The 21,191-nt window shown below is 46.8% G+C and overlaps 1 protein-coding gene across 1 annotated transcript in view; it reads left to right on the forward strand.

Annotated features, from left to right (window-relative positions):
• FAM78B (family with sequence similarity 78 member B) overlaps positions 1–4,663 on the forward strand; it is a 79,848-nt gene extending 75,185 nt beyond the window's left edge. Inside the window, exon 2 of the mRNA XM_007078111.3 lies at positions 3,178–4,663. Within this exon, the coding sequence (XP_007078173.1) occupies positions 3,178–3,700 (523 nt within the window). The 3' untranslated portion in view covers positions 3,701–4,663. The remainder of the gene's footprint in view (positions 1–3,177) is intronic.
• Positions 4,664–21,191: the final 16,528 nt, after the last annotated feature.

The following is a 21,191-nucleotide window of genomic DNA, read 5'->3' on the forward strand; positions in this document are numbered from 1 at the left end:
GCTGTGGGAGAGAACATGCCTCAGACCCAAAGGATTTCCAATAGAGCAGTGGCCAAAGTCACAGCAATGTGGATGGATGGGGTACGTAGCCTCCCAAGGTCACTGCACCCATTGGCTAAACTCAGCCATGTCCCTTTGTTTCCATGTGATGAATAAGAAGCTTGTTTCTCTATTCCACAGGATCTTCCAAGAAAAGGGTGTCTTCCTTCTCTCCCAAGACAGACACAAGAGTAGAGCCTTATTATATTATCTCTGTTTGCGGAACATCTGGGACCAAACTAAGCTTTGTAAATTTCTCACTTGACTGACCTCTAGACCCTGGGCTTAAGTCTGTTCACGTAGCTCTGGGCAGGAAGATGGGGGCAAAAATAGGAACTGTGAAGACACTATAGACAAAGTATCTTAATCAACCAGCAAGATAGCCAGTCTTTAAAAGGACAGTGTTATAACAGAATCAAAAACCAAATTCCCTAGCCAATATGCCACAGTTGGCACAGTGTCTAAGTACAGTTTTACACTGCTGAGAATACTTGTCCTCTAGTCCCACAAAAGAACCCCAAACAGGTCTTGTCACTGTAACCTAAACGGAGATCAGAGTTGAGGCAACACAGGAAGTAAATGCCTGGTGACTTAATAAGTGTCTCCACACTTTGGCTGGAGGCAAGAAGCTGACTCCAGTCTGGCCATTTCATAAACCCAATAAGCAGATTGGGCTTCACCTGACCTCTGACCTATATATGAATATGTCCTGCTCAAATAACACTTACTCCCTTTTGTACAGTAAGAAATGGCCACAGCATTTTCGGTGAGCTACTCCTTGGCTCAGCTACAACCAGCATGTGCAGCAAAACGGTATCTCTCTGACTTTCTATTTGAGGTCATTTCTTCTTCTTCATTTCTGCCAATCATGATACACTGCAGTTACTCCCGGCAGCTACCAAGGGCATGCAGACAAGAGAAAAGGTTCTTGCAGCTGTGCGCTCACTTCCTCTCCAGGAAGCCACACTGGAAGTGCTGTGGAGGCCAGCCAGAGGCAGTAGTTAGTGTCTCAATGTCCCTGCGTGACAGTAAAAGATGCTGAGACATTTCAGCATCAACTTGACAGTGGAGCTCTCTCTTAAGCCATTTGTATAAAGCCCTGTAGGATCTTCTGTCACTTCATAAGAGGAAGAACTTAGCTGATGAGTGGAGCATCTCTTTTATTTCTTTAATTATTACATTCCTCTGGGGCTCCTGGGTGGCTCAGTGGTTTGAGCATCTAACTCTTGGTTTTGGCTCAGGTCATGATCCCAGGGTTGTGGGATCAAGCCCTATGTCAGACTCCTCACTGAGCATTGAGTCTGCTTAAGATTCTGTGTCTAGGGGTGCCTGGGTGGTTGGTTGGTTAAGTTGGTTAAGCATCCAACTTCGGCTCAGGTCTTAATCTTGCAGTTTGTGAGTTCGAGCCCCACGTCTGGCTTTGTGCTGACAGCTCAGAGCCTGGAGTCTGCTTCAGGTTCTGTATCCCCCTCTTTCTCTGCCCCTCCCCCACTTGCATTCTGTCTCTCTCTCTCAAAAGTAAATAAACATTAAAAATTTTTTAAAAAATTCTCTCTCCCTCTGCCTTTCACAAAAAAAAAAAAAAAAAAAAAAAAAAAAAAAAAAACTTCTCATATTACTAAGAATCATTCCTAGTCCCAGCAGTGGATATATGGAGAATGCACACTCAGGCTCTGCTGACTTAATTTCTGCTTCTGTTTGGATTCAATCCAGCTCCTGGTGGCTGCTCTGGGAGCTGCAAGCAGATGGACAGCCAGAGTCCCCTCCACTCTGACTTTCTCCAGAACCATGTAAGGGTACTTGGGGAAGTGATATGGTATAGTGGTCAAAAGCACAAACCCTGGAGTCAAATAACTCCTAACTCCACCTCTTACAATCTGTAGACCCCACATTATGGGCCTTAACATCTTTAAACCTCTACCCTCTCATGTGTAAAATGGAAATAAAAGTTCATTTATCTTGTGGGATATTTTGAGCATTAACTGAGATAACATAGTTAAAGTACTTAGCACAGTGGTTGAAATAGAGCAGCATTCAATAAGTATCAGCTGTGACAATGATGGTGGTGGTGGTGATGATGATGATGAGCTGGGGGAAGAGACATGGGCTAAAGTCAGGGGTACCCAAGAGAAGTAGCAAAGTGCCCAGAATGGCAGGTTCACTAAACTAAGCAATTAATGGGGTGCCTGGGTGGCCCAATCAGTTGAGCATCTGACTCTTGGTTTCAGCTCAGGTCATGATCTCATGACCCGTGGGTCTGGGCCCCACATTGGGCTCTGCATGGCAACGTGAAGGCTGCTTGGGATTCTCTGCCTCCCTTTCTCTCTGCGCCTCCCGTCCTTGCACTCTCTCTCCCTGGCTCGCTCTCTTTTCTCTCTCTCTCTCAAACATAAATGAACATTAAAATAATCTTTAAAAAAATAAAGTTAGCAATTAGACTTCCAGTCTGGACCTGAAGTCAATGGGACAATAGCACTTTAGAGACTATGTATGCCAGCCTACAGCACAATGTTTGCTTTGAGGTGGTTTCCAGAAGGTGACCATTATCTCCTTGTGTATCAGTTGCTATGTCTGTTTTCCAAGTGCTGGATTGGCCAATGATTGGAATTTAAGCAACCCTCTTTGTTGAGTAGAAATTCTACGACTGTGATTTTCTGGGAAATTTGTGTAACCCTTAACTCTGCCTCCTTTTGCCCTCCTTTCCACCTGATGCTTCCTTTCAAGTACATCAAACCGTAACCACTTCTTCCCAACAAACAAACTTTGCACACACTCATACTTCCCAAGAAAGTTGTTCTTGCAATGGAATGACTCTAAATAGCTGATTACAATTCCACCATCCCAAATAGTTGATACCTCTTTGTGGGGCTCACAAATGCCTCTTTGAGCTTCCCATTGCCAGTTAAACCAGCTATGATTTTATTTAACTTTTTGGTATTTTTTTTTATCTTTGTGTTATTTCGATTTGTCCCTATCTCATCCCAAAGCAGCACAGCATAGAACTTTCTGACCTGAATTCCCCTCTGAGCTTCCCATTTTGACCAAGTTGACTGTGTTAGTAAGTGTTGGGCATGTCTCCATCTTTTGAAAAATTCATACAGCCTCTTCTTTTCTTGTGCATCTCTTCTGCTTTGCCAGGTCAAGCTGGGAACTACCTGACTTGAGGGAAGGGAGAGTAAAAGCCATCAGTGACTCAGATGGGGTGAGCTACCCTTGGTACGGGAACACCACAGAAACTGTGACCCTGGTTGGTCCCACCAACAAGATCTCCAGGTTCTCCGTCAGCATGAATGACAACTTCTACCCAAGTGTGACGTGGGCAGTGCCAGTGAGTGACAGCAATGTGCCACTGCTCACAAGGATCAAGAGGGACCAAAGTTTCACTACCTGGCTGGTGGCCATGAACACCACCACGAAGGAGAAGATCATTCTGCAGACCATCAAGTGGAGGATGAGGGTGGACATTGAGGTGGACCCTCTTCAGCTCTTGGGGCAACGGGCCCGGCTAGTGGGCAGGACTCAGCAGGAGCAGCCCCGGATCCTGAGCCGGATGGAGCCCATCCCCCCTAATGCACTAGTGAAACCCAATGCCAACGATGCCCAGGTCCTCATGTGGAGACCCAAACGAGGGCCACCTCTGGTTGTGATCCCTCCTAAGTAGAAGCAGACTGGCCTGACTGTGTGTGGAGCACATGACGCTGAGACACGCAGTGAGGCTGCCAGGGGTGGCAGGAGCCAAACTGAGTTTCTGAGCCAAAGCAGACCTCTCGGTTTGCCAGCCTTTGCAGCCACTTGTGAAGAGTAGGGCTGCTTCTTGGGTGGTAGAACCATAATCCTTAGGAAAATTCCCTTCCTTTTAGGAATAAAGAAATCGCTGATTTGACAGACTTGCTGTGATTACCATGCAAGTAGCCATATTTTGGAGCTGACCAGGATGATTCTTTTATCTGAACTATTGACCATTGCTTTCCTGCGAGATGCAGGGGATGGAAACAAAATTAAACAGTGCCTGTGGCAAATGCTGCTTCCCAACCAATTAGAAGTGGGAGTGAAAACATCCACACCAGGTGTTTGTAAGACAGACAGTCCCACTGTCTGACTGGAGGGTGCTGGGGATGGGGGTGGAATGAAAGTCAGGTGGCGAAGAGAATGGGGAGAGAAAGAAATAAGTTGTTATTACAAATTAATACCTGTGAATTTATTGGTAGACCATCAGCTCTTCAACATACTCAGTGGAATGAAAGGCACACTTAAAAAAAAAAAGGGAGATAGAGTGATATGGGCTCCCTTCTGGAGAGCCTCCTTGGAACTGTCCAAGGTCCTGATGTGAACAGACAGATGGAGACTCTCAATGGTTCCATCTACCCACTTCTTTCCAAAATCTGATCGTTCAGAGTATTCCTTAATCACAATATTTGGATAGATAGTTCCTGTATTCTACAGTAGCTATGGTATTTGGGGCCTTTGCCATGTTTTTAGTGAAACCTTAATTGCAATTTTGTTTACAGCTGCCTATTCTGTTCCCCGTTTCCAGCCCTAAATTTACAAAAAGATAATTGTTTCTAAACCATGGAATCCATGTAGAATTTCAAGAACATTTTAACAAATACGAATACTATTTTCATTCCTTTTGTTGGTTTTTTTTTTAGTTTCTGAATGATGTGAACATACAGAATGCACATATGTATACACATGCACGCATTCAAACATACACGTCAGGATGGAGTCAGCATAACTAACACATTTGCCAGCAGTGCCTACCTATGTACTTGAAGCCCAGTACATACGCTTTTTATCTATATATGTTTATTTTAGCTCAATTTCACAGAAGCTCAACTTTAACTGCATGAGCATTTGTGAGAAAGTGCTTCATAATGCTTAACTTCAGAGCTCTTTAATGAAAATATGAGCTGCTCACATTAAGCAAGACTCTATGGCTGAGATCCAACCATCAAGGATGAGAGACCATATTTCCTTTAGCTAGGCCAATCTCAAACATTTTAAAGAGTTTCTAGTCTTTACAGTAAGAATTTTTCCAGCTCTTCTAGCTTCCATCACCCAAATCCCCCAAGCAAAATAATTATAAAACTGCCACAGTGTCATTGTGGATTTTATGGATGGATACCGGCAGCCTAATTTCAGAGGTGAAAGAGTTGAGGGTCAGAGTAATTATTACAGTCCTATGGTTGGCTCCAATGAGATCTTCTCCCAGAGTCTAAGAATGGAGAAGGAAAAGCAAGAGGACTTTTTAAATTATTTTTATTAAAAATGCAATTAAGTCTAATTTCTTTCAGGTTCTAGTCTCAGGGGATGGTGCTTATTTACAAGAGAGGGTTAACAGATCCACTTGAAATCATGTAGTGTTAACCTCACACCCCAACCACCAGCTACTGTCTTATAGATTAGTTATTGATGGCAAGCTGAGCTATTTATAACAGCACATTAATGACACATCAGTGACTCACAAGAGACCTGGAGACATTCCATTTAAAAATAATTCAGCTGTTATGTCTGTCCTTCCCATGCTTCCTTGTTTTTTAAGGGAGCTCCAAAGAATGCCATGGCTGAAATAAAGCTGCTTATTTTTCACTCTGATGTTCAAAACAACTTTTCCCTCTAAATGAATTACATGTCAACCTTATGGGATGCTAAGACACTGATCCTAGAATCTAACCCCCATGGCCCTATCCTAAGAAAACCTAATATTTAAAAAACCAACATTGTACCAAACAGCTGGTAAAAATGATCACTTAATTACAAGATCCTATACAAAGTTTCTGTTTTTAAATTCCCCTTGCCCATCCATTAAAACAAGATGACTTCCACAATCACGTTTACATATAATGTAACTTTTTCAAGGGCATAGCTATATAAAGCCAAGGGTAGCATACTTAACTAGACTTGCTCCTGCTGAAAATTCACACTATTCAGAGTTTGAAAAGAAATGACCTGGCCAGTTTTCTGGAAAATTATGTAATACCAAAATGAGAAAAATAGAGGGGAAAGTGCTTATAAAAGTTAAAAGCCCTTGGGCAAATATACATTATGATTATTGTTGGTGATACCATTCAAGCTCTGCAGTTGGGTCTCTTGGTTCTGGAATGAGCCTGGCAGAATGCTCCATTGCCCTGCAGCCAATTATTTTAAAGTTACAGTGGTTTTACAAGGAAACAATCCCTTCTTTTTCTCTGATCCTTAGATCATTACCTTTCAGCTTAGTCAGGATATTGTCAAATAAAAGGCTCTCCAACAAGAGAGAATTCACCTTGAAATCTCTACTGGGGTCACATCTTCCCACCCGGCTTTTCTTCCCCTGAGACTCCCTGGGTCTGATACCAGATGCCATCAGTTTAGAGAAGTTCACTCAGTGCCTTGATCAGGTTTTAGTCGGGAGGTGTCAGGACTATACTTGGATTCCGAACACGCACATACGCAATGGTTTCTGGTGACACCAGAGTTTTTGATTCCCGTGTGGAAAAGACTGTTTTGTCAGGTCATAGATCTTAAATGTAGTCACCTTTGAGATCCTTTCTTCCATGATCTCATGGAAACTGAGAGTTAAATTAGCTCATCTATTCAGGGTCAGAGACCTAATTAGCAGCAGAGCCAAGAGAAGAGCCTGGGTCCCCTAAATCTCATAGCACAGCATGGTCACACTTACCTGACAGCCACAGTCCTCTCCTCGTTTCCATCCCTGAACCATTTACCTTTGTAGCACTAGAGACCATTAAATTCATCCTTTAAAAAATAGGGTGAAATCTTCGTTACAGTTATGTCAAAAACTGAATGTTCCAGATTCCCTTTTATCCATGACAGCTGTTTCAAGATTGAGCTCTTAATCTGGGCCCTTTGCAGCATGGATTTTATATTCCCATGTCAGTGCTTTAGTGCACAGCACATGAGAAGGCTGGAGGCTGGTCCTCACTCCACCTACCATTCCATGGGCCTTTAATAACTCTCTGTCCCTGGTACTAGGAATGATATCTCAGAGGTCAAAATCATGTTCTAAGCAACAATTCTGAGCAGTAAAATAAAAGAATTATGATTTGTAGAGTATTTTACCAAAGGCTTCCACATGCGTTTTCTCATCCCCAGATAGTCTTAGGAGGAGTGCAATATTGTTGGTATTATTATCCCCATTTTACAGAAAATCCATTGAGATCCAGAGGGGTTAAGTGACTCATCCATAGGCACACAAACAGAAAATGTCAGGAGCTGGGGTTTGAACTGGGCCGTTGGGCTCCAAATCCCATGCTAGGACACTCCTGCGCGGCCTCCCCAGATGTTCCCTGTCTGGAGGGCACAAAAGACAAGGAAGCAAAGGAGAAAGCAAGTCACTTTCACCCACAGTCATGTAGTCTCTACCAGCTACTAAGTGGATGTATTAAAAATCAGAGAACTAACACTGTTTTCTAATGCAGAGAACCTTGTAATCTCCAGGGAGATTGGCCCAGAAAAATGCTTGTCAGGGGCTGCAGTGTGGGTGAGCTGGCTGTCAGTCGGTAGCTCTCGGCACGGCACTGGTAATTAGTAGAGGAGGAAATCTGCTCTCCTGGTCCCAGAACCCCTTAAACACCATAAGCACAAAAGGAGGAGGAAAGCAGGCATCCTGCAGTAAGGGTCCCAGCTGAGCAAGGGCCTGCCACCCACCATCCCTCAACACGGCAGGAACAGCCCGTGGGGTGGAGGCAGCGGAGACAATGGCTTTCCGAGCTCCGGTTGGCACATTGGACGATCTTGTTAGAATGGAGGGCACAATTAAACATTACCAGAGCCAGCTCCCGACTGAGTTGCAAAGAAAGATGTAAACACACACACACACAGACCCACTACACTCACACGCTCCTCAAGCTGAAAAGAAAATTAATCAAAAACCCAATGAATGCCTGAACTCTATAATTAAGCCTAAATGATCCTCAGATAGAAAGGGAGCTGAGTGAGCAATCTCGGTGCACAAAGATATTTTTACTCTGGAGTCTTATTGCCATTAATTTCTTTTGAGATCTTGAGTACATCTGGTTCCAGTTTCCCTGGTAGGACATCTGCCTATGGAAGACCTTCAGGAGAGTTGCCAGCTCAGTGGCAAGGTTATTGGGCTGTTCCTCCAACACTTTTATGGGAACGCATCTGGGGAGGTGAGTGCCATTGCCCTCCTCGGTCAGCCGTGCTCCCTCCCATAATGGATCGTACCACTGACCTCAGTCCCGCTAACAATTCCTCTGAGGTGTACACGACTTCACGGTTTACAAAGGGCTTTTGAGGTCCTTTACATAGAGTAAAAAACATCTCTGTTGAAGATAGGAAATCTGAGGACTGGCCTTACCTTTCTGTCTTTATGATTATTAACAACAATGACTCCCGTTTGATTAGTATGCTACAGTTTACACAGCACGGACCCAAAGATTGTGTCGTTTAGTCTCAACAACCCTATAAGATCTGCTTTATAACCCCATTTTGCAGATGAGGGAGTTGAGGAGAAAGGTCATGTGAGCTGTCCAAGGTCCTTAATATGAGTCATGCTCTGAGGACTTTGAGCTTCAGTCTTCTGGCTCCACACCTTCACTCCATTTCCACGGAACCTTCTCTCCCTCATTAAACACAAGCAGTGTTCTCTGCTTCTCCGGTCACTGCTATTCCTCGGGCAGGACTGACTAACAAGGAGAGAGAGTCTTTGCAGAGTTGCCCTGATTGATCCCTGGATCCAGTTTGACAAGACAGATCAGCTCTCCTGAGGAGTCTGGGTTCAACTCTCCCAGGCTCTGTGCCTTCAGGTGATTAGGGAGGTTCGTCTGGGTGCTCTGAGGTTGGAGGCCAGAGCCCAGGACCTCAGCATGACTTGAGATTCAGCTGGTGAAATAGCCCTTGAGCAAATCATTTCATTCACCCGGGCTTCAGTTTCCTCCTCTGTTAACTGAGCCACTAATACAATCAGCCGACATCACAAGTCAGGAAGGACAGTGGGATGATGTCTGGAAACACTCCAAAATGTCTCACGCGCTTCCTGATGTAAGCTTATTGTCACATCAGTAGAATCACGGGGCCCAGTGCTTGTTGCAGGATCTTAATTAAGTTCTATCTACTTGGAAGCCCATTTTCCCATTTCAGGGAAACCCAGGCTCCCTGCCAAGTAAGCCTGGCTCAGTGGAGGGTGGTGGGCTTTGAGCTCCCCCTGTCCTCAGACGCTTTGCTGCAGAGACCTGGACCCTGGCAGTCAAGAAAGGAAAGGACACCACTGTGTAGCCGTGTAGAAAGCAGCTCTGGGCAGAGTTTGTAGCTGCAACTCTAAGTTGCAACTCCAAGAAGCCTTTGGTAGGAAAAGGAGGCTGAATATCAGATCTGGGCCAGACTTGAAATCCCAGCACACTTTGCCACCTAAGCCGCCTAGAGAAGCCAGCCAGGGACAGCTGCGTTGTTTTTGTCATGAATTCAGGCAAGAGATACAGAGGCAGAAAATAATAATTTTACACACACACACACACACACACACACACCTTTTTGTGGGTTTCCACTAATACAGAGGGGGAAAATAATGATATATATTATATATAATTATATATCTATAGTGTGTGTGTTGGGGCAGGGGGAATCTCCCACTGGCCTGTCTCTACACAGTTTCTGATGCCGCAGATCTTGGCCGGGACTCCACAGTTTGCAGGTCGCATTACGGATTTGACCCTCAAAGTACTCATAGAAGGAGGAAATACTTCTTCAAATATTGCATCATCCCCGCCCCCCCCCCTCCAGGCTGTCCCACCACACTGCAGGCATATTTGGTCATGGCCCCTCTCTCTGCCCCCCCTGCCTGCTGTGGCCCCATCACATACGGCCCCACCTGGATCAGTCATACAGCTTGCCTCAGGACTGCTGCCCAAGGTGCCCTGTCCCCACAAATCACTGTGCCCCCCCTCCCAGCTGGGCCCACCGCCACAGGCTGAGGAGAGGTCATTTTGTCCAGCTGGGGAGTGGTCCAGAAGAGAGCCCGCTAGCTCCTCTCACCAAGATAAATATGAAGCCAGGCCGCTGGGCGGCGGGCCACACGGCCACACACAGGAGCCTCTCCTCTGCCTCCGGGCTCCCATTGGTTCTTGGCTAACCCAGAAAACGTGGCTCAGTCCTTAAAACCGCTGTGTCCTGGGTCAGAAAGCCCGAGAGAAGGGAAAATAGACACCAGAATTACAGCAATGAGGGCCCCAGCTGCCCCTGGACCTCCCTGGGGACCGGGAGGGGCTCTGACAGTGCGCGTGACATATTCAAACGGCAAGACGGCTGCACGGGGGGCTGGTCTCAGGCCAGCTGAGGCCCAGTGTCTCTGGGAACAGGCAGGAGAAAGGAAGGAAGACAGAATGCTTTGCCTCAGGCCAGGCCAGGGATGCAGGGGAACCGACCAAAGCGCCCAGGGTGTGAAATCTCAGAAGGCCCTTAATGCCAGTTTGTGCAAAGACCAGCACTGCGCTTGGTGCGAGTGAACCCCCCCCCCCACCGCCAGTGTCCACTCTGGACACCTGGCTTGTCTCGCCTGGGTCCCAGCCCCGCTCTCTGCCACCTTCTATGCGTGGTTTTCTTCCCAGGAAGGGTGGGTGAGGGCGGCTACCGTGAGATCCCTCTGGATACCCATTCTTCCAGCAAGTATTTATACAGAGCGTGTACTGTGCGTCAGGAGGAACAGAGCCCAGAGGGAGACGATGCTGGCAGAAGGCTCTGGGCGCCACTCATTGTCCCCCTTTGGGAACCCCACAACACAAGTAACCCCAGAAGTTTAACAAGGAGCCCCCTAGTCTGCCCGCGAGGGGAAGCTGCCTTTCCCGCCCCAGGACTTGGTGAGGGTGGGTGAGGTGACAAGGCAGCATTCTGTCAAGTCGTCTGATCTCTTCCGAGGAAAGGCACTGGGGGAAGCCCTCCAGCCGCATCCATACACACGCAGGCACTGGTGGGGGAAGAAACCGCTGGTTCTCTCTCCATCTGCTCTTGTCCCTTCACCCTCACCCTTCAAACCAATTCGAATATTCCTCACAGACATGATGCAATGAGATGTTAATTGGAAAAATAACAGGAAGGATAATACATGCGCTTCAGGCTGAGAACTATTTCATTAAACTGGGCTTTGAAAGCAAGACAGCCAATTAAATTATTTCCCACTTCACTCCCTCACGTACCAGAAACCATAGAAAGCTATTACTTCTAATTAATTAGAAAAGAAAGAAGGACTCCGCATATGCATATCAGATGAACAGGGACCCAGGCGCTACACCACGTTCTCTCTTCGCATACAGTGCGCATGCGTCTACGCACGCACACACAAGTGTGCGCGTGCACACTCACACGCATCAGGGACTAAGACTCGTCCACCGTCTCACCTGAAGAGTTTCATGGGTCTTCTGAAAACACCAAAAATAAAAACACCTGCCCCCAAGAGTCACTCACAAAATCAAACAAAGGAAAATGCCTTCTTTGGGCACCTTCATCAGAAAGGAAATAGGGAGAGAATAAGCAGCTCTAAACTCAGATTCCAAACCTCCCGCACCACAAAGCGACTTGTCTGTTGTCCTCTTCAGGAAAGGAGGAGGCATTTCCCAAGCCAGCTCCCTCTTTCAAAGGCCCAGGAGGGGCTCACAGACTAGGGGTCCTCAGACCTCCGAGGCATACTTTTGAATTGACTTTGTTATTATGCAGGTCACATGCAGGGCACCCTCACTTTTCCATCTGTGAAAAGGGAAGAAAGCCTGTTCTCAGTGACATAGTCACCCCCCTCAACGTTTTTCAGCTTGTGAGAACACACTGGCAGAGAGCCCTGAGCTTCCTGTGCCTTGCCTTGGGGAAACAGAGAGACAAAGCTCAACCATGCAGCTAAAATATTTCCTGTACAAAAACTATGCTAAGCCAAAGTCACCCTTACTGTATCGCAAGTTTAATACAATTAACATAATATGAATATTATAATAATGACTATAATGGTCATAAAAGCAGTCATCACAATGATGTGACTTTTGCACACAGGAATCTCTCCAGTATGGTCCATGAGCAGCGGACAGACTCGGAGGTTGTGACAAGGCTTCTGCATGAGCCCACATGAGCCCCATCCTCCCCCCTCACCCACCATACCTGACATTCTGTCCCATGCAAGACATCAAGGGCTGGCAGAGTCAGTGCCTCTGACCATTTGCTTATTGCAAGAAGGGGAACTGGCATTCGCCGACTCTAGAGCATGGCAGTTCTTTCAGAGTATAGGGTTTATGGAGGAACCATTTCTAGAATGGCTTTGTAGGCTATTAAGTCCCCCCATTTGTATGTATGATGAGGTCGTTTGCAAACTTCAAACAATTGGAACAAGTTTATTTGACAACAATCTATGTAAGAATTTCAGGTTTGTTTTCTTCCTGAAATTGAAACCACGCATACACTCTGAAAATGCAACAGTGTTCATCTGTTATCATAAAAACTTGTTCTGCCATTCAGGGAAGAAAGGGGAGGATGCCTGGTGCTTGGGTTTACCTTGGAGCAACTCCTTCCATGCATTCAAAACTATTCTTTTTATTCGAAAGACTTAGTTCACCCACTTCTGCTTTGGGACCTCAACTGTTATATAAAGCAATAGATAGAAATACCCACACACACACAAAAATAGTGGTAGCAAGTTGTTTTTTTCTTTAAAGAAAAACCTATTGCCAACTTCGAGTAGTGTAGACCTACACTCAAGAAGTTTTAGTGCGGCTGAAGTGTGCACCCGTGCACAGGAGGAATACGGGGTAAGCCACGGGGTCCTGATGAATCCTGTGCCTTCAGATGCTGAAACACAAGGCCACGGGGTGGGGCCCTGGAATTCCCAACCATTTCTTTAGATCCCTTTATGCCTTGATAGTGGTTACGCCGATGGATGATCTAGAATCCTTTAATATTGTTTTCGTTTTTAATCATTTTTCAAGACCCACATAAGTGCCATAGACCATCTCTGCAGAGAAATACATAAGTAAATAAGTCCCAATAATTTTGCATTGAATTTCAGGGTCATTGTCCCCTTAAAATCTATTTATAAAGCCTCGATTATAAACATCGACCTGTAAGGAATGACATTCTTTAGTCACTGTCTTAATGCCCATTTTATTTACATGTTTTTATGTCCACATACAGGTTACCTAGTAGGACAAGGCACGTCCATCAAGCAGAACCACATGGCAGAGACTAAAGAGGAGGATGGGGCCATGGCTGGTGGCTCTAAAAGCTGAAGACCTGGACAGCTGATTTCCCATTAAAACGAATGCCATCCTATGTGTCTCCTTGCCACCCTCCCATCCCGTGACCTGTACCCCCTTCTGCCCCACCATATGCCATGCAGTGCTCCCCATGGACTGGCTGAGCTGGCTGCTTGGCTCTCAGCAGGCTGTGCTCAAGTGGGAGCTTTACAGGCTGTATCGTTTTGTGTGGCAGGATTGAGTCCATCCAGATCTCAAGTCCATCCCCAACCCTGAAGTTGAAGCTGCCCAGGGAGAAGAGCTGGTCAGCCTGGACTTAGACACCTAAAATGGCTCAGCCTTGATTCTCAAACTCCACCTTCCCTCCCTACACTTTTGGGTGGGAAACAGCAAGAATGTGTATCTCCCTTTTTCCTCCCGTCTCCACATGGGTGGCCAATGTTGATACTCTCTCGAGATTTCTCTGACCCTTGGAGCCAGGGCCAAAGCAGTCCTGCTTCCCCTGCACCACCAGGCTGGGTGTCTTCAGGTGGCCAAGGGCAAAGTGTATGTCAGCAGGATCAGTGGGGTGAGGGGAGAACCACCCTCGAAGGGCAAAAATGGTGTGCATTGTTTTATTTGTTGGTTTATTGATCGGCTTGCTTACTGGTTGATTGAATTATGAAATATGTTATTTGTTATACAGCAGAAAATCCACTCCCACCTTTGAAGCATCCAGCCCCAGAATTTGTCTTCTTGGCCTCATAGAGCACAGTGAGTTACTCCTCTCTGAAGCCACAGAAAGCAGGGTGGGGGGAGGGGAATTCTCTCTGTGCCCACTTTCACCCCAACTAGATTTTCAGCCAGAAATGGGATCTGAAACCACCAGCTAGTGAGGTCACAAAGCCACACAAATCAGCAGAGGCTCAACTGTCCACATACAAGCTCCTAGCATCCCACCATCTCCTCCCCTTTGTAACAGCCCTGCTTTCCTGCTCTGTGTGCACAGGTGGGGGGGTGGCCAGTCACCTGCAGCCTGGCCACCTCAAAACTAGACTTATTTTTCTGCTCTGGTGCCACTTTCTGAATGCCACATGCACACTAGAGATGCCTGAGGAGCATCCATACCTGGTCCCCTCCCCAGCTCATTACAGCAGCATCTGGGGATAGAGCCTGGGAGCAGGTGTTTTTAAAAGCCAGGATGATCCCAATGCAAGGCTAGGGTTGAAAAGCAGTTCTAGTGTTTGTGTTTTTCCTTCCTTCGTCCCTCCCACCCACCCACATCCTTTATCCTCTGCTTCCAAGCTTCCTGCCGCAGCAAGAAAGGGAGCAGCCACTGGAGAATGAGAACTCTCTTCCCATTTCTCCAGCCCCTCCTCCTCAGTGAACCTTACCCATCAGGTCAACCAACCTGAGCAGTTCCCTGCAGAGTTAACAGATCTCACCATTTGTACCTCGAGGCTGGTGCCTGCACCCAGCCGGGGGGCGCTCAAACGATTTCCAGCTTTTCTAGGAACAGAAGCAGAAATCTACTCCGCTCTGAATTCTCTCTCCACCTCCCCCAGCCTCCCCAATTCCAAAGGTTTAAAGGGCACTTGGGTGACATTTATGTCTCCAAATTCCAACCCTGATGGGAAGGTCCATGCTCGGTCTTTATAACCCAAGTCTTGGCCATGTCTGCAGAGTCGCCTGAATTGAATGAGGGTCTACTGGTAACAGAGGAAAGAGTCTCATTGCCCCGAGCCAGTTCTTTCCCCAACAGTCGGTAGGCATCCAAATCCCAAAGGGCTGAGAAGAGACATCTCACCCTTTACACTTACAAGACCTCCACTGCTGAGTGTGAGTAAATGCATGTGTGAATGCGTATACGTATGCTGTGTAGAAATCATCGAGGTCCATAGAGATGTACTACGTTCATAATGGGCCCGGGTGAATTCCATATTAGATACAAACACAAGAATGTTGTAACATATACAAATTGTTACACACGCACACACACACACACACAGCCTCAGGAAACCTGTGATGTGGGAGGAGTTTTTTTTAGTACTCGATCTCCCCCATCTGAGCGATTTCCTGGGGCAAGTACTATTTCACACTTACCCTCCCCACTGCCCAGCCTGTCCCCTCCTGTGCTCTCTCCCTCCATGCCTTCTTTTCCCATTAATCAGAATGTCCCTGCCCCATGTCCCATCTCTCAGGGTCCTACTCTCTGATAGGTGACAGACAGTTCAGTCAGTGGGTGCTAAAGAGTTGAGTGTTACCCCTCCCAGGTGACATTCATGTTTTAATTGGGGCTACAGATAAATGCCTTAATCTGAAGGAGTGGCTCTAATGGTGGGACTTTCGGGCACAGCAGTGGGCCAGTAAGGGAGAGTATTTTTTAACAGGGGGAGCTTTTTAGCGCCCCCCAAACCATACCTATCTCTAAGATCAACCCTTCATAAGTACATGAGCACAAGCAAACACACTTACCTACATACACTTTCCAGAATTTTGAGACCCCTCTCTTGTATTGGCCCAAACTTTACAAATGGGAAAAAAAAAAAAAAGAAGGAGGAGGGGGAGGAGGAAGAGAAACAACTAAATTAATTTAAACCTCACTGGGAAATGTAGCCTGTTTTTCCACTGGCCACCAGCCGTCAGGCTCACCCCGCCGCCCGTGTGCATCTCCCTTCTGTTCCTTCTCTTTTCTGGGGCGGCCTATCAAGTTCATTTACTCAGAAGTGTCCTCCCTGTGCCCCGCCCCCAACAAGTGTATTCCCTTCCTTCATTGTTCCCCGCTTGGAATTGTGCTGTTTTTCGGTGTTGTCTGGACAAAGAGCAGGTTAAAAGCATGAGCATGTGTGTATTGCTTGGGTATTCTGCTACAGTTTGGAGAAAAAAGCCACCCGAGGAAGAGACGGACGTTGGCTCTGCAGAGTGCCTTAAAAATGACTTTAATTAGGAAATTCTGAGTCGTCAGTCTTTGGATGTTACATAAACTCAAACAGATGTTGCATTTCACTTCTCTGGGATTAAAAAAACAGTTAAATACAGTACGTATTCAACAACAACAAAGTCTCTTTTCTCTTTAATTCGGTCATTAAAGATGCAGCGGCTGGTTTTCTGAAAAGCCTGTTGGAAAGGCCCCAGAACAAGCAGCTCAGGGACATGCAGACAGCAGATGCAGGAATCCAACCCACTAGGACAACTGGTGGGCTGAGGCCAACTTAGTGCTGCGAACTGGGGACCAGAGAACATTCTAGAGACCCAGAGGGCAAGCCTTGTCCTTCCATACCCTGGCCACCACCACTCCTCTCTAGAGCACCCTTTGGCCAGTTTCTGGCCAGTAATTTTTCTTTAGCTTAACACTCGCTATCTAGGATTCTACTAAAAGAAGATGATTGGAAAAGTCGATGCTCCCGGGAGTAGTCAAGCCTTCCAGGACCTTGCCTTCTCTCCTTCGGGGTGTTTCTTAATGGTCAGACCTTTTCTGGGCAACAGTGGGAAGTGCAGGTGGGAGGGAGATCTTGATGTGTACGTGGATTATGAAAACTCTTTGGGGTGGGAAGGAAGTGAGGACCACCTCTCTTCCAGCTCCAGCCTGCCAGAGCCCCCTCCTGCCTCTCCCGCCTCAACCTCACCCTGCATTTCTGCCGGAAGCCAGCACCTGACTGTTAAATGCTCGGGGTCATCCAGCTAATAGCTGTTCTCTCCATTGGACTTTTTGCTCAAATCTGTCATGGCTGTTTTCTACAAGAGATGTGGCCCTTTTGAAGAAACAGCAGTTTTAAGGGGGCTAGGAGTCAAAAATTTACATTCTCTCTCTCTCTCTCTCTCTCTCTCTCACACACACACACACACACACACACACACACCATTCAAAAGAGGAAGAGCAAGAAGGAGACCCAGATACTCAAATAAAAAGTGGTAAATAGTACTTTCCACTACCAGCAAAAAAAACGGTCTATCATGCATCTCACGGGGTAAGGGAGCACATTTTTAAACATATCTATTTATAACTAGGACACCCCACCATCACCATGTGAACCAAGCAGCACATGTCCAATTCTATAGGAAGCATATTTCAAAAAAGGGACATTTCAGAAAACGCGATTCCTGCCTCTTCTCCATTAAAAAGCGTGATCTGAGGTACACCATCTGTGAAAGAGCAATTGGCACTTTTTTCCTAAATTCACTTATTTTAGGGAATAAACAACGCCCTGGCGATGGCTGAACACCGTGCGGGCGTGTGTGTGTGCACGCTCACACGCGCATGTAGTAAGCTCAAATGTATGAATGAGGGTTTGGAGCCTAGTGACAGTTGAGGCAAACTGAAAAAAAGTGGCATTTCTTTCTCACTAAAAGAAAGTGTAAAATTCTATAACGGTATGGAAAAGGAAACAAGGATGTATTTGGTTCTTTAAACACACACACACACACACACACACACACACAGAAACTTGGGGGAGCAAAGACAGAACATTCAAATAAAAGCTATAATTTACCTTTGTGAAGAAATGGTGCAACCTACGTAACCAACCTAGAGTACTAATATGGTCACATTTCTTTTATTTTTCAGATTAATTTCTTGAATTTTCTTAGGGCCTGTCACAGAGTTCAGTAACCCCTTCTTGGGCCTCCTCAGCGCACCCACCCCCGATTTCTCAAGAACCCTGTGTCCTGAACTCATCCCATAGAGAGCCGAAGCACCAAGCAGAAAGAACAGGGTCGTATTAATCCATTCCCAACTTCCCTTCCCACTAGCTGAGGGAAGAAGGCAGCTCACAGCTGCCAGGATACCCAAGACACAAGTTGTCAGCTTGGCACAGCTTTGGGCACCATACTCGGCTCAGTCATTGTTCTCAAAGAAAAACAATGCCAAGGGGCTGGGACGGAAGGCCCTTCCAAAATCAGTCCCATGTTGTGCTGAAACCACGCTCCTCACAAATTTCTAAGCCTCTATGTTAAACCCAGCTCAACAGCCTAAAGCCCTGTCCCCCCCACCCACCCAGGTCGGTGACCTCGTCACTCTTCCTGCTCTGAGCCCAGCTCTGGGTCCCTTGCAGATCCCAACAGGTGTCCCAACTTCAAACCTGGGGAATGGGAATTGGCTCCCATTTCCCATCCTATGGAAAGGCCCAGGTGCCCTGTGCAAGTTGACCCACTTCTGCTATGCCCCATCTCTGAAGCCTCCATTTTGCACAAGGAGACCACTGGAGTGGTCTGCAGAACAAGAGAGTTCTTATTTCAACAAATACTTACTAAGTGACCAGCATATACCAGACACTATTCTAGATGGTGAGCATTCCTCAGAACAACACAGACAAAATCCCATCCCTCCTAGAACTGCCATTTCAGTGGAGGGAGAGAGAGAGAGAATGGGCATCATGAATAAGGAAATTATACATTATGTGGTGAGAGGTACGATGGGAGGGGAAAAGAACAGGTAGGGGGATCAAGAATTCTGGAAGACCAGCTTCCAGGTGCTTTTCTGTCTGGGCCATATACCAAGAAACAGCTGTCAGTTGCACTTACTAAGAAAACAGTAATTAGGGCCTCTCCCATTTAATCTCTGCATCAACAGGCATCCTGGGACATGTAAGCCTTGAGGACCACACTTCACACATTCTGAAGCAGTCTCAGGTTGACCGTCTCCTATCTAGAGCGACGCACGAAGCTGTCATTCACCACTGCTAAGAAAGGTTGACTCCCAAGGGCCACATGGCCACTAAGTGTCAGGGTGTGAACTCCAAGGAGGCTCTCTTGACTCCACAGTATGATTTTCCCGATGCCCTGGCAATGAGCACAGGATGTGAAGCCAGAAGACCCCAAATGGAGACCCAGCATTCCTAGGCGCACAGCACCTCACCAAGTGCCCTGCAAATAGGAGATAAGACTGGGTGCAAAATTACATTCTCAGTCATAAGGCATGGTGTCAGTGACACTTTTGGGCAACTCCACAGGCTGCCTCAACACTCCACTTACCTACTATCTGTGTGATTCATTAAGTAAATAAATATAATTAAAAGGAGTTATTTTTCCAGCATGCTGCACGCAGCTCCCAAAGCAATCCTTACTCAACGTTGGAAAAATTAAAACAGTATATATTTTCTGTCTGTAAACCAATTATCTGATTCAAATCGGATTCGAAGCAAGCCCGCTTCTCAGGTATTCTACGAAAGCACGTGCACAGCCACACTGAACGTGCTGGGGAAACTCTGGAGCACGGTCCTTGTTAGGAACTTCCGAGCACTCCGTGTGGAGAAAAGGACAGTCCTGTGACAGATCCCCGGGGTGTGGGTGTGGCTGTGAACCACCAATGGATTTACTGTTCCATTCCCGGCCTGTGGTTTCCCTTTTTATCTCAGCCATTGGAGAACACCCACTGTGGAACAGAAAGAAAGTGTCACAGTGGCCTGAAAGGCAGCTGGTACTGAGCCCATCAGTCTAAGCTAGTAAATAGGACTGAATTCAGCTTCTGGGAAAGCTGAGACGATGCAAAGTACAGGCAGGAAGGTGCTGTGCCCTGTGTCCCCCGCACCCCCTCCCCCTGGCCAAAAGGCATATGTCGAAGGGCTATACCCCAAGTGATGGTACTTGGAGACTTTGGGGTGTAACTAGGTTTGGGGGGTATTTGGTCTTGCAGAGGTGATCAGGCTTGATGACGTCATGGGGAAGGAGCCTTTACGAAGGGATGAAAAGACCCTAGCTCTCTCACTTGTGTGTTTTTTCTCTCCTCTCTCTCAATCTCTCTCTCCCTTTCTCTCTCTTTCTGTCTCTCTCCCCATCATGTAAGGAAACCAGGAAGAAGTCCCTCATTAGAACCCCACCATGCGGGCACCCGGCCTTGGACTTCCAGCCTCCAGAGCCATGAGAAATAAATGTGTGTTGTTTAAGCCATTCAGTTTGTGGTGTTCCTAAGACAAGAGGGATTCTCTCTTTTCTGAAGCGGTTCACAGCGCCGCCAGGTGCTGCCCACGCTCCTCTCCCCAGGGTCAGGATGAGAGACTTTAGAACAACAACGGAGACAGTAAGTAACCTTGTCGCCCACACTCCCGGCCTGGAGGGTGCACACAAGTGTCCTTTCCCGGCTTCTACAGCTCCTCACCATCAAGATTCCACGGCAAGTTGGACAAAACCACCCAAAAGACAAAGATGCGTGATACGTCCAGGGTCAAAATGGAGGAAGCGGGCAAGTCTCGTGTTGATGGGGCAGGACAGAGAAGGAACCTCGACACAGGGTGAAACAAATCTCAGAATAAATAAGAGGCATGGGGGGAGATGCTAGAATCATGACGATCAGGGTTTCCAAACTGAAAATTCACGTCCAGAGCCTGACACAGACGCAAAATAGTCTATTCACAAGGTTCCGGAACTTGGGTGTGTCCCCACCCAGCAGTGCAATCTGAAGTGTAGTGATGGTTCGCTCTAGTGAGATGATCTACCTTGAGGTGACGGGAGCCAATTATTTTCCTACCACGGAGGAAAGACAGAGAGAAATGGGCTCCAACCAGAGCTATAGGGATCCTTTGTTAAGATTCTGAGAGAGTGAAAAATGGTATTTGGTGGGGAATTTTTCTTCTCTTCCTAACACCCCTCTCCCACCCCAGATAGAGGGGTCCATAAGGCAGCTGCAAACACAGCAGGCTGGAGAGTTTGTCCCTGGGCGATTCTTTCTTTCTTTTTTTTTTTTTTTAGCTTATTTATTTATTTTAAGAGGCGGGGGGTGGGGGGGGACAGAGGATCCAAAGCGGGCTCCATGTTGTCAGCACAGAGCCCGACACAGGGCTCAAACTCAAAAACCATGAGATCATGACCTGAGCCAAAGTCGGACGCTCAACCGACTGAGCCACCCAGGTGCCCCTGTCCCTGGACGATTCTGAGTTGACTTTGGCTATTTCTTCTGAATTCACAGTATTAAGCTGATGGCTAAGAGGACCCCCCCCCAAAATCCCATGTCTTTAAGAGAGGTCCCCCCACCCCAGGAGAAGCAGTGCCTTT

This window comes from Panthera tigris, chromosome F3 (assembly GCF_018350195.1).
Source record: "Panthera tigris isolate Pti1 chromosome F3, P.tigris_Pti1_mat1.1, whole genome shotgun sequence".
NCBI lineage: Eukaryota > Metazoa > Chordata > Mammalia > Carnivora > Felidae > Panthera > Panthera tigris.